The following is a 14,707-nucleotide window of genomic DNA, read 5'->3' as shown; positions in this document are numbered from 1 at the left end:
ACAAGCACAACCTTCCAGACTGATGGCACTTGGCAGACTGACTTGTGAGGAGTGTAACTAGATTGCCCTAGCGGCCCAACCACGTACTACAAGTACCAACCTAACAACAACAAAATTCCGGTTATTTTTGGGTACCCCCTCGTATATAGGGTCATTGGCAGGGACACCACGGAATTCAGTGAGAGTTTTTATTCTCTGCTCATAAGGCTACTGAACAGCTTCTCTTGCTAACAACTGCAGAGTGTACCTGATCCGCCTTTCCCTTGCAAATAATGTGATGTATTCATTGTCAGCGACTGTTAGCATATTACTGTCACCAGTTGGTAGGAGATATGCAAGTAAGAATATGACTATACTGTGCACTAAACAATAAACTTGAAACTGAGACTAAACTGAAAGATCTGAGGGTCTGGATAATTTTGCTCTGTACCTCATTTGCATAAACCTGGAATAAAACAGAATAACAGATTAATCAGGTAGTTTCACAAACAAACAGGAACAAGTTGTTAAGAATGAGACTAAAACGAAAGTTGATAAACAATGAAGGAAAGGCCTGGCACACTATAAGAGCATTGATTAATTTTATGCTCAACAAGATGACAGCTAAGTTTCTAGCATCATGACATCACTCTTTTAAATATGAAATAAAGTTAGTAAAATTGACATCACCTGACAATTGATTGTTGCCAAGCAATGAAAAAGAAAAATGCCATTACAGCAGCGCACAATGGTTTAGCATGCTGGACTGATCATCATCACACCCACATCAACAAACATGTAAAACCAATTCACCTGCAACACTGTCTTAGAGCAAATAAAATACTAATCATCCATTTACAGGTCTACAATGGAAACACAAGTGCTAGTGGCGCTACAGTTACTTTCAGGTACAGTAGTCAGTTTATTAAGTTCATCGAATTGTGTATTTTTATTTTAAAATAGCTTTCTTTACACATATATTTTGATGCCCAAGTGTGATATACTGATATAATGCAAACTAAAAACTTACATTTTACAAAATATGTGTATATTACACAAACGATAAACCTAGGGGTCTATGTAAACATATCTCTTTTCTCAGCATTTTTTACAGTTGAGTACCAAAAATAGTTTTACTTTTGAGTAAAACTTGCAGAGTCATTTCTACTGGATGAACTGCACATACACAAAGATAAAGTGTACACGCATGCAGAACCACGATGTGTGAAAAGTAATGACTCAATGAAGTACTTATGGCTTCCTTCTAGGGCTTCAGATGGAAACACTTGCACTATATGATTAAAAAGACAATCTGACAGGTTAAAGCCCTGCTGGTCATAAAACAGTAACAAGAAATGTCCCTTGCCATGTTTTTTTTTGCTTTGCTCACACTTCAATACAGCAAACAGCTAGCACTTTTAGGAAGTACAGAAAATGGCAGTCATTTCGTTTGGAAAAAATTGCTTTCTTCACATTTCAGCCAGATTGTTTAGCTGTATTAGGTCAGCCATCATCACCAGAGAACTGTACAATGGAGTTTAACAACTTGAATTATGCTGAAAAAGTGTGCTACTTTACATCTTGCTTCATCTATCCATTTTATAATTAGAAGGGAAGACACTCCAGAAAAACAAATTAACATTCTGAATTTTATATCTTAATTAATTTTTACATCAATGCAAAATTAACATTAAAATATATTTGTGTCAATAGAATGTGTACATGCATATATAATTTAGGTTAATTGAATGCAAGTATAATTATATTTCTGATTTCTTTGATCTTGCAATTTCAAAAACAAAAATATTTCCTCAGTATACAAATAAATAGCAATGCTATATGCTATAGCATAAACATGATAACACCCCTCTTTACAATGGCTTTCTGGTAATCACAATTACATCCTTGAAAAACTGCACACATTCTGAAAATACAAAAATTTCCTGATTGATTTATTAATGTATATCATATTATACTTATTACACAAATCAGTGTCTCACCTTTAACACAGTACTAGTCAGACATACAAAGGATTTTTATCCTTAGCATTTATACACAAATGAGGTAATGTGAAAAATTCTAAAGATGAACATCTAAAAATGGTACTTAATATTGTAATGCACTCTGACTCGGAAAACACACTTATTTTTACAGTAAAAACATTGGCCAATAAAACAAAATGGAGATATTCAGTACTTGAAACATAAGCAACATACACTTATCTAAAGAGAAATAGCTGCAATATTTTTTCAGACAGTTTAAAGGTGCCTTGAAAATATTCTTTCCTTTCTTATCTTCTCCATATTTTCATTCTTATATTACCTGCTTAAAGGAGAGTCTTTTCAAAATGAATAAACACCCTTGTATTGCTCTATAGTGTAGTCACAAAAAGCAGACAGCAATATGGCCCTAACTTAGCTTAAGCCTTTGACCACAGAGACACTTACTTGGATGTGGATTTCTTCATACTGGTGCCTTGTGGTGTGCAGATCTTGCTGTAGCTGATGAGTTCGAGCTTGGCTGTTCAGTAGCTCTGCCTGCTTCTCTTGGAGGTCTGTCTGTAGCTGAGAGATTCTTTGCTCCTGGACATCCAGCTATCGAACCGCAAGAACAGCACAGTGCACAGAGGAAGTGAAAATCAATCAGCCTAACAAAAGCATTTTACTACAACTTAACTGTAGCCTCTTCTTTACAGCTAAAATGCCTATAGAAAGCTGACCGTCTTTAGTATTTCGTTCCAACTGTTGCAGCCACAAAGAAAAGCCTTAACTTGAACATTTGGTTACACAACTACATAATAAACCTCACCTACTGAAACGTCACTGCAAGAAAAAAAAAAAAAAATCAATGAAATTAATTATTAAGAGATATTATTTTGGTTCTCAGAAATTATACATTACTTCATAAAGTACCACCCTACAGCTGACAAACCAATACAGAATTCCCAAATGTCAGGTGGAGTTTAATAAAGCATTTATAAGCATAGAAAAATCAATTTATTCATAAGAATATATTTACAACGACAACCTATAAATGTAACACTCCAGAAGACTAAGTACATCCAGCGCCATAGGGTCATTAAAGATATGCCAAGTACTGTTTAATATAATGTACTAGCTCTGATGTCAACCTCATATATCACAGTATTCCCGACAAGACCTTAATTATCATATTCATATGAGCTACTCACTTTTTAAATAGTAGTTATTAATAAAATAACAGGTAGAAAATAAAAACATTCAGATGTCTGGATCTGTCCTTGGATTTATTCCCCTATCTTGGGACATCCAGCTACTGAAATACAAATATAGCTATTGATTCCCACAAACTGTTTACTTATTTTAATACCATGGAGGGTATTGGCAAATGCCAAAGTTGAGTGTCGGTCATTAACAGACCATCCAATATCTTCAGTCTCTGAGCTTCATTTAAAATTTAAAAAGAAAATACCATATTGATTCAAGACGAAGGCCAAAATGATGTAGTCCATGTGCAGATTATACATAGAACAGTTCCAAAAATGAAAACCCAAGTAAGTAATCCATTTTGACATAAATATTGTTCCACTAAAGATTCCATTACCAGGAGCAAAAAGCAAAAAAAAAAAAAATAATAATAATCCATCAAATTTGGAATACACAAATTATAAGGGTAAAATTTATCAAATGAATCTTCTTTATTCTCTTGCATTTTCAACAGAATCCGCTGGCTGTTTGAGATCCAGTCTAACACCACAATGTCTGTCTTTCTTTCTTTCTTTTCTTTTTCTCACTATTTCTCACTGCCTCCTCTCCCTCTCTTGCTATTCTCCCTCCTAAACTGATCAATACTTCATTTAAATCATGACATTAGCACACTCTAGCTGAAAAATAAAGCGACTGCCCTAATAAACAATAGGCAAAAGCCAAATTTCTAAATTAAAAAAAATATGTGATACATATATGCCTTCTAATATAATACAGGATGAGAAAAATAAACAAAAATAAAGAGAAACTCAGTGTTTTGTTTAAACTCTAGTAACTCTGGTGCTATACAGATCAATAGTTAATTTAAACCAGGTCATTGGCACATCAGAAATGAAAAATAAAACTAACAGTAGATACCTGGAAACAAAGACATGGAATAAGAAAACCAGCATGTTACCCTTAACAGAAAATTATCATTTTTAAAACAATTTTTGTCATTCATATCCCTGTAGGTGCATAAATAGCCAAAAACATGAGTACCAAAATTCTTTTGCATATTATTAATTTTTTGTAGTTTATTCAATATGTCATGGGAATAATTTATAATACATATATCAATAAAAAAAAAAAAGAATGAAAAAAACAATTTTGGATACATTAAAAGTAATTGCCCTTCTTGTTTACCTCAGCAGAGAGGATGTCCCGGGCCTGGTGAGACAGAAGTACATCTCTCCGAAGATTCTCGATGGTAGCATCCCGCCGTGCCAGCTATGTTTAATCCATTTATGTTGGTTTTTTTCACATTCAGCATGTAGAAGAACGATAGACAAGAGTAAATAATGAGATAAGAGAAAATGAGAGGCAAAAAAATAGACTTCTACAGTATTAAATACTAACAGAGCCACCACCAATGTCAACCAATGAGCAATTAGCAAGACAAGACTAAAGTTATTGATCCAGTTTTTAAAGCTAACTAGCCAAGCTGCAGGACTGTGTCTGCTGCTCTGTATTACAGCAGTGTGTGTGTTGGGGGGGGGGGGGGGGGGGTGGGGGAAGGGGGGGTTTGGTTGGAGACTTATTGGCAAGTCCCATTCTCCCTAGACCCCCAACACTGAATAGGGAACTGGTCATTACCATTTAGCCTTGTATTGATCTGCTTGCTAAATATCACAGGCTCTGATGGAGTCACACTGAAACACATGCACATACACTGAACATAGTGTCGAAGACGATTTTTTATACTGAACAACACATTGGGGTAATTCTATGTTACATTTGCTACTGACTTTCAAGATACTATGGATTTTTAAGGGTTGTATACAGTCAGCTGAAGCACTAAGTAGCAAGTTGCCCTCTGTCAGGCTACCATTAAGCAATCAATTGCAATATAAAACATTTAGCAACAGTTAACTTCCACTTAAAAATATACTGTTAACTTAAACTAAAGCTAATTAAACAGTATAGATTTACTGATTGTTGCTTTAGTCATACATCACAAAAGATCTGTGCTTGAGAGGTGTCAGAACTTAACTTTTAGAAGGTTTGCATTTTTGTTCAGAAGTACATTTTAAAATACAAAGACATTTGTGTTACTTGCTCATTACATTATTGGGTAGATTATTTATACCTCTAAGTGACATGTTTAAAAGAACTCTACAAGAAGCATAATATAATACATTCCATACAAAGTCATATTCATCATAAATTCTAAACTCAGTATTATGCAACACATTAAGGAATGAATACATTCACAACCTTAACTTCGCTGTTACAATGTGAAGCAGCATGTCATATGCTGGTCAGTGCTACTGCACCAGAATCATGACAAAGTTTGCACTATCCCTGCTTCTGCATAGGCTTTTGTCAGTCATCCTCTCTTTTCAAAGATGTGTTTAAGTTTAAGTGGTTACTCAAAATTGGTTCCATATGAGGAAGCGTTTGTCGATGTGTATGTGCTTTTGTGTGACTGTGCCCTGTGATGGACTGGGACCACATCCAGTATCTGTTTTTATCTTCCATACTATGCTGCCAGTGTAAGTAAGCTTCAGCCTGCTGTGAATTAACATTTGGAATAAGAAAGTTCATAAAAAATATCAACGGATGTTACTCACAAAATACAAAAAAAAAAATCAACAGGTTGAGGTTTTTCATCAGTATGACATTTTAAAATACACATATGATAAATCCATTTTATTGGGGTGACTGTATTGGTATCCATCATGCTGAATCCATTTCAAGGTAGTGTTCTATAGGAATCAGTTTTGTTTTCCACATTAACTGTCAAAATGACTTTTAGGATACTAATATGGTACACACAGACCTATTTATTGAACATATCCAAAATGTATATTATAATTTACACTAACTGCTGATTCAATGATTTAATATTGGCAACACAACAATACATAAATGCATCACTCACCATATCATCCAATCTTGCAGCGGGACATATGCACATAAATGTTAGAGGAAAATTCTAAAGTATCTCTTATTCTATGTTAGTAATGAAAGGAGCTTTTGACCTTTCTTCTGTCCAAATCAAAATGGTTATAAATTATTTGAAAAGGAGAATGTGTAGTTAGTTACAGAGCAATTATAAGGTGTTGTGCTATTACAACTCATTTCAACAGAAAAATGTAACATTGTTAATTATGAGTGAGTATTGTGAGCTTTAAAAATCAAATTGAGCATGTTTTCTGAATGGAAACATTTTGTATAAAAAGGAGTCTTACAAATAAAAGTTGACCATTCAGTCCACATGTCAGGAATACCTTTACAACAAATGTTCATCTTTTTATATTTTTTATTCATGAATGTTTATATGTTTACTATTATTTTGATGATATCACATTGCCACTCTCTTCTGTGCTTATTTTCAATGAACACATCCATTATGGATCTCTGCATCCAAAAAAATAAAGTAAAGCCTTTGCTAAGGACTTGTGCTTGGCCAAATGCATACATTTGATTCTGAATCTGGTTTAGCCCCTTTAGGAGATCAATCTAAAATTGTTTTTATCAACTTCTGTGAACAAATCCAACAATTATTCCGCCCAACTCTGAAAGAAAGACTTAATTTGACCTTGTTAGAATTTTAGTTTCATCCTTTCTTATTTTGTCATTTTCTTGTTTCTGTATTTTTGCCCATTATCTTGCTTCGGGTTTATGTACATTTTATATTGTGGCACTGTGACATTAGTCTGCTTTAGTTACTGTGCTCTTCGGCTCCCCTTATTTGTTTTCCATTTTTGTCAAGGTTTGCAGTCTTTGCCTTGCCATTGTTTTGGATTTTCTGGTTTTTGATCTATAGTTTTGTATTTAGGATCTTGAATTTTAGATGTTGATTACTAGCACAGAACAATTCCATTTGCAATATTGTTATTTTGTTCAGTTCTTTGTGTTCTTTCAGTTTGTTTATAAAGACTCAAATTTCTTTTTTGTAGTGAGAAGTGAGAAGATTATTTTTCTTTTTTGAAGAATTTTTTTTTACTAAATTATTTAATGTTATTAAATAAATAATTAGATAAATAATTTGATACATTTAAGAATTATGTGGGCAAGGCATTTTGGCAGTTTTGGGCTTGACATCTGGCTGCTTCTGTGGGCCCTTATAATCAAGATGTCTTGGGTCAGCAATGGACCACCATCATTATCATAGTGCAAAATGTGTGACCTGGGAGAGATTGTCATATAATTCCCTGACAATAAACAAAAATACTGGTATGAATATCTTTGATGTACTTTGATATGGATTGAATATTTTGTGAGGCTGATCATTCAATAAGAATAATCTGAATTAGCTGGGAATAAAGCTTTACGCTGTTTTACATGAGTTGAAAACAGAAGATGAACCAATGTTTACAACATTTCTTTTGAAAGGAGCTGTATAAAACAATAAAACATGTGGCTGACTGGAAGAGCTCATAAATTAGTCATTCAAATAAGTAATTTGTAATATTGTGCTTGTAAAAATCATGGAAGTCATTTGTCATGTAGTACATAGTGCCAGTGTACATCATACCTCAGATTTAAGCATTTCTGTCCCTTGGTATGGAGTCAACTGGATATCCTGAATGCAAGAAGACTGACCATCATTAACCTGTAAAATAAAATATAACAACAGCGTTGCAGTGAATGTTATTGTAACTTGTGAACAAGTCGAAAATAATATTGTAATTTCTTTTCTAGTTAACTGTGGCCTCACTATCAGCTCAATGTTTATTTCAGTTTGTGTGGGTAAATTATTAAAGGCTTTTATATATACAGTATATATATATATATATATATATATATATATATATATATATATATACACACACACCACTGCAACTCAAAATATGATATAATACAACTTGAGTAATAAGACTCCTATTTTAAAATGAATACACCATCCATATATTTTCCAACATACTTTACCCAACTGCAAGAATACTGAGGTCAGTAGCATCTTGATGCAAAATTAATTAGATCTATTATTTAAAATTTACTGCATTGCCCCACACAAAGTTCAGCTGGGATTGATTGATCTTCATATAAAGTCCTGTTGTCCTTGGTTTGGAAAGGATGCTATTTTTAAAAATATTTTTTTGTTATTTTTTAAGGTCAAAAATAGGTAATTAGGATACAATGTAAGGTCCTCTTTTATGAGAAATACTTCTCTCTTTTATGAAAAATTTCAATATAACTAGTTACAATAAAATATCAATGAATGCCCTAAGTGCCATGCTTTTTGACAGTTGTTTAAAAGGCATGAATGGCAGCAGATCCAAAGCAAATCCACAATGTACTCATACTGTACACTTAACCAACAATTAAAACAAAAGAGGGAAAAACTTCTTATAAATATGACAATTGAGCCGCTCGTTTTCACACGTACAAAATTTCTCCCCGTGCCCATAATCCAAACTTCTTACAACACTCTTACCACTTGGCACTTTTAAATGCATGCCATATACTCTGGATTAAATTTTTACTTAAATGCAAATACTTAAGTTTTTTTCTTATGAATGCAAATATAGTTAAATACACAGACAGACCAGCAAGTTTTAAATACTTATGCTATGGCTGAAAAAAGCACTAATTTTTTTATTATTTCACATTTAATTGAAATCAAATTTGTTGTACAATGACAGAGCAACAATTAAATGCAGAGCAATGATTTGGCTGACTGGCAAGGCATTACCAGGTAAAAAAGTAGACATAGAATGTGTCATGGCCCAGCAAAGTCCTAATGGAGAGAAGAAACCCCACTCTGTTGGATATGGTGCAAAACTCTATGACAGTGGCACTGCCACCAGGCCCTGAAGTACTCTACCTTTGAGGCAATGAAAGGCTGGTAGGGATGTTGTCACTTCAAGGGTGAGGTGGAATGGCAGAAAACGATTATTCTCCTGTAAACACTGGGGCAGCCTACAGTCCCTCACCTTGTTGCAGCTTTACTGGAGTTAATAGCTGGTAAGCTGCACTGAATCCTTGGGTCCTTTAAGTTCTAATAAGGGCTCACTGATGTACATCCAACAGAGGGTTATGTGGGGAATTCTGCCTTGATGTCCTTGAAGCAAAAGAATGGCCACCTTTGATTTTGAAAGTGATGCTGGAGCTTGGTCAGAAGTGTCCATAACATGGCGATTAAGTCAGAGGCAAAGGCTCACTGGTGGGAGGAAAAACCCAGAGTCATGAGACATACAGAGGGAGAATAATGGCTGATAATGGTACCTGCCAGTGGAAGAGTCTGCCACCAAAGAGACAGGTGCTCAGAAGCAAAGGTATGTAGATTTACATTTGGGACATGTCTGGATGTATCTTATTATTGAGGTACTTGGGCTCTTCTTTATGTATTCAATGTATCATTTTTAAAATATGTAATAAGCAAAACTATTGTTTATACTTTTGAGCTCCATGGCATTATTCCAGAATTGGAGAGGTGCCTACAAGGTCATCCTCTTGAGTTCCAGAGTTAATATTACATATGGAAAAAACAATAAAATGAACATTTTTAAAAGATGGTAAATATTTTTTTCATAATTGCTTTTCTAGTCGTGTAATAAGATGTCACTTTCCTAGAGTGAGGTTACCATTACATTTGCAGTAAGGTGACACAAAATGAGACCAAAGCACACATTCTAGGTGGGCTAAGTGCTACTAAGCAAACCCTGTTTGGAACTTTGAATTAAACAGCCTTCCTTTTCCAAACATGAAATACAATGAAATAGAATAAAATGGATTTAAATATTCTTTTACTGGAAATACTGAGCACATCCAATAAAAAAAAATGCACAACTCCAATAAATAACAATTTAAGCGACAGTTTAATAACAGAGTGCATCTCCTCCATATACCCTAAAGGCTCTTGTGCATTTTAAACGGTGCAATGATAATACATGCCTGCAGAAATGATTACTTGCGGGAAATCGCCAGCAATAAGGAAATGATGCAGAAACGTAATAAAATTTCCAAAATAAATCATAAACACAGGTCTGAGAATTCAGTTTTAATGTATTTAAGTCCCCAAAAATTAAAATGTCGGTTAAAACATTTTCTGTGCTCTTATGACACTTCTGTTTGTGTTTGCTTGCTGATGGTGTAGATCAGGTAATACATTATTCATTATTAAGTTTACTTACAAAAGGACCACCATTTACAAATGCAGTGTGTCATGCTTTTAACTTTTAATTTAAGACAAAAATATTATAAATAATAAATAAATTAAAAAGTGACCTAAAACAGTACTTTTACTTTGTGCCAGATGCTACCTGAAACTGTTACTGTCTGTCTCCTGGGACATATAGTATTGCAGAATTTTTTCATTGCTTAGTGAAAAAAAATATAAAATAGAAAGGTCTAAACATTACAAACCTTTGCATCACACTGAACTTTCCAGTTGCATGACATCTACTGGCCTGATTACATGGACACTGATTATTTTTAATGATAGTTAAGGATGATGTGATCATTTGTTCAACATGTTACACTTCGAGTATGTAAAGGTTTGATAAATATCTTTTAATAATCTTTCAAATTCTGCATATCAGCAGAGCTTTTGCAACACTACAAGACTTTGACTATGATATTGCACAGAATGCCCAATGCCTCATTTAGTAGGGGATTATGAAATTAGAACATATTCATCCCGTCCTTTTTTTTCATTAGTCTAGGGTTTTTTCCTCTTTTTTGCAGCACTGAGCAGCACTTAATCCATAACATATTTCTCTTTTATTCTTTATGTTTTGTTAATGTATACATGAAATATAATGTAAAAGTTAATAGTATCATATAAACTCCAGTTTTACCCCATCTACTGTTCTTGTAGAATATCTATAACTAGGCAAGGTACCTCTACCTTGCATCTTAGTAGCTTCTGTAAATATCTCCAAATGGAAGCTGGAAAGAAAAGCATGACATCATCATATAGAAGCATTATTAATAAACACTATGAATTTGGACAAGTATTTGGAAGATTATGACTTGTTACTTTAATAATAATAATAATAATAAAAAATAATAACAATAGATTTTATTTATATAGCACCTTTCTCGTGCTCAAGGATAGCACCTTCCAATCTAGTGTTATTTTGTTAATACTGCTGGTTTCCTTAATGTGAATAAATAAAATAAAATAAAAACTACATGGGAAATGTGTGCATATCTATTATCTCGCCTTTCCAAAAATTCAATCTTTTTAAATAGACAGCATGCTGGAACAGTTCTTAACACTGCTGCCTAGAGTCCAAGGATCAAATCCCAAAATGTAGTAAAAAGAAATCCACAATAGAATTGGAAAAGACATGGCTACAAGGGTGATTTAAGCATTACACTCAGCAGAGTTTCATGGATGGAGCTAAAAAGAATGTTTCAGGGCATCAGAGTCACGAGTTTCAAAAGCAGACACTGTGAGAAAGAGAAGGCTTGGATTAAGAAGAAATGAGGCGTCTCACAGGCTTTTATATGGATATAAACTGACGATAGGTACCCAAGCATTTTGTCAGTTAGTGGTAGGGTTTTGTGGGAAAAAAAATTGGCTTTCATAAGCCCTTGTGAAGTAAGAATAACAACAGACAAATATCAGCACTACAATTAAGCAGCCCATAGATACTGACATTGGGATGTCCAACAATGTGGGTAGGTCTCTAGACCCAAAAGGCACCCCTCATTATGTCTTACACAAAGGAAGCCACAAAATATTATCTATATACTATATATATATATATATATATATATATATACTATATATATATATATATATATATATATATATATATATATATATATATATATATACACAGTATGGATAGGGTGAGATGAGTGTTTGGGAGCAAACTAGATGAGGCACGATGTTTAACTGTCAGCAGTCTCCATTCTTAAAATCTGGTGGGTTTGATAAAGATAGCAAACTTTGTTTGGAAATGAATTCAATTGGAAACCTTACAGTGTTGCTGTATTTAATTATTCAATAAACAAGCCTGTTATTGGGATTATCCCATGGAAGTCCTAATGAGAGGACCTCAATTCCCATCAGTTAGCAGGAGTGTGCAGGGGCTGTCAAGGGACTGGTGTATACTTAAATGATCTCAGAGGGAAACCAAGCAGTGAAGGCAAAACTGCAGCAGTCTTTGACAGATGCCACTCCAATTACATATGTCACGAAAAGTTGCTTTTCTGTGTAATGTTGGAGTGCTTTTTGGAGACTGCATATCCATGTACAGTGGAACCTCGGTTTCACGAACGTCTCGGTACACGTACAAATCGGTTTACGACCAAAAAGTTCGCCAAACTTTTGCCTCGGTTCACGACCACACACTCGGTATACGAACAAGCCAGTTTCCCTTTCGGTTTGTACATGTTCAGTCTCTCCCTGTGCATTTCCTGTGTAGCGAGCAAGAGAGAGAGCGAGCGAGCGAGCGCGACACACGCACACACACACACACACACACACAGGCAGCGCGACAGAGAGACAGACACACACACACAGGCAGCGCGACAGAGAGACAGACACACACACACAGGCAGCGCGAGAGAGAGCTGGACGCATAAGGTAGGAAGGCAGTTAAAGAAAGCACTGGGCTTGATTTTGTTTTCACTTCTGTTTACAGCGATCGGTTCGTAGCGTGCATTGTTGCAATGTTACTTTTCTTGGTGGTTTATTAAATTACGGATTTTTTCAAATGTTCATTTTTTCCCTGTGCTTAAAACTCATTAACAAAAGTGTTTTTAGCCAGCTATAGCGCAAACTATTGCAGTGTTAGTTTTCTCTGTTGTTCAAGGTTTTCTCAGTGTTATTCAATGTTTTTACATTTAGTTTACTATTACGCTGTGCATTCTATGGTTTACTTAACTATATTTGTGCTTAAAAACTTAAAAAAAATATATATTTACATACAGTTCGTATGGTCTGGAATGGATTAATTGTATTTACATACAATCCTATGGGGGAAATTGCTTCGGTTCATGACCAAATCGGTTTACGACCAGAGTTTTGGAATGAATTATGGTCGTGAACCGAGGTTCCACTGTATAATGTAATTCATACATCACAAATATGCACACCTTAACTAAAAAAATTCTATATATTTTATTTATTGCGTATTCCCAAGCATCAAAGTAAAACTTCGGCATTCATCCGATGGGACTCCCAGATTACCGCAAGACATTCTGCACACCGACCAGGAGCCTAACAATAAAGATGTACCAAGGTAGATAACAAATAACAAATTTCAATATTTGAGCAAAGAGAAGTAAATAAAAACACTGCAGTCTGAATACATTTCATTATTATCATGTCAACACTACCAGACATTTTCCTACTAATTTGACAAACTGGCAAGTCCTGTTTTCTAGTTTCCAAAAAAGAAAACAACCTTTATTTAAATAGTGTTTTTGACTTCAGCAGAGAATAAGGCAGGTTTTTAAAACATTTTTTTCAACATGAGGAGCCACAAACCTTGTGCTATGCTAGTGCCCACACAAACAGTCTTAAATACATTACCCATACTGCATGTATAAAAAAAAAAAACTAACGGAAAAGACAACTACAGTGGAAAATATGCAATAAAACAACAGAAGAATATGTGATAGGACCACAGCTACCTTGAAATCTGCATTATAACATTAAATTGACAAGTATTCCTGATTTTGTGGTAAGTACTTTAAATGAATTCTACAAACTTGCAGTCTACTGACAGACAAATAAAGATACCAAAATATTGCATAATGGGTAATACTATTTTCCCCAACCACTATTAATAAACATCAGTTTCCACATGATTCATAGTAACAGTTTCACATGATAATGGATGATTACGGTAGATCTCAGGTCATATCGGTCAAAGATAATGACATATTTTGTTTGATAAGTAAAAGTAAAATACAGGAGGAAAGCAATGGCATTAGTAATATAAGAGCATAGTCTCTTAAATAAATAAAAGGGGACTTTAAATTGAAACAAAGAGATGCTACCACATGTGCAGAGTAGAGAAAATGCTAGAAAAAGTATATAAGCCATATTTTGTTAACCTCTACTAACACATTTGTGAAAAATTATAGTTTTTTTTCTTAAAAAAAGAAAAAAAAAACGCATCCCTTATCAAGCCCTGATCAGTTGTATTCTTCCTTGCTCCGCTGTTTTCAAATCCAATTTCTTCTATATCATCTTTGTGCACATTTATAGGGAGCAGAACGCTTGATTATCTCCCTCCTTTCTGGCACTTTCCCTAGCCATGGTAATGTATTAAATTAAATGAGGTGTTCTACAGCACACTTTCCAGGCCACTGACTGTTACATAAAGCTATATCTTCTCACAAACTGCACTTGCAACACTGATTGCCAGCACCAGCATCTATGATGTTAACACTTGAATGTTGCCCAATATTTGAATACAAATGCACACATACTATGTACTCAGCAGAGATACAAATTGTCTGCTGTTACAAAAATACTAAAAAGGCTGCAGTTATGGCATAAGCATGCAACTTCATAAATCAAGTTTAAAGTTCTCCATGTCCTGAAAAGTTTAAGTGGCATCAACTCCCTGAGCAGAAATCCAAAG

General features: G+C 34.4%; 1 protein-coding gene across 2 annotated transcripts in view; it reads right to left on the bottom strand.

Annotated features, from left to right (window-relative positions):
- LOC114657851 (polyamine-modulated factor 1-binding protein 1) overlaps positions 1-14,707 on the bottom strand; it is a 417,512-nt gene that overhangs the window by 157,694 nt on the left and 245,111 nt on the right. For both annotated transcript variants that reach the window (XM_028809793.2, XM_051932060.1), the window contains exons 9-11: positions 7,687-7,764; positions 4,350-4,433; positions 2,427-2,573 (exon numbers count right to left, since the gene is read on the bottom strand). In XM_028809793.2, the coding sequence (XP_028665626.1) occupies positions 2,427-2,573; positions 4,350-4,433; positions 7,687-7,764 (309 nt within the window). The remainder of the gene's footprint in view (positions 1-2,426; positions 2,574-4,349; positions 4,434-7,686; positions 7,765-14,707) is intronic.

This window comes from Erpetoichthys calabaricus, chromosome 9, assembly GCF_900747795.2.
Source record: "Erpetoichthys calabaricus chromosome 9, fErpCal1.3, whole genome shotgun sequence".
NCBI classification, from domain to species: Eukaryota; Metazoa; Chordata; class Cladistia; order Polypteriformes; family Polypteridae; genus Erpetoichthys; species Erpetoichthys calabaricus.
Note: the sequence above shows the minus strand (reverse complement) of the source record. Positions and strands in the feature narration are given on the sequence as shown.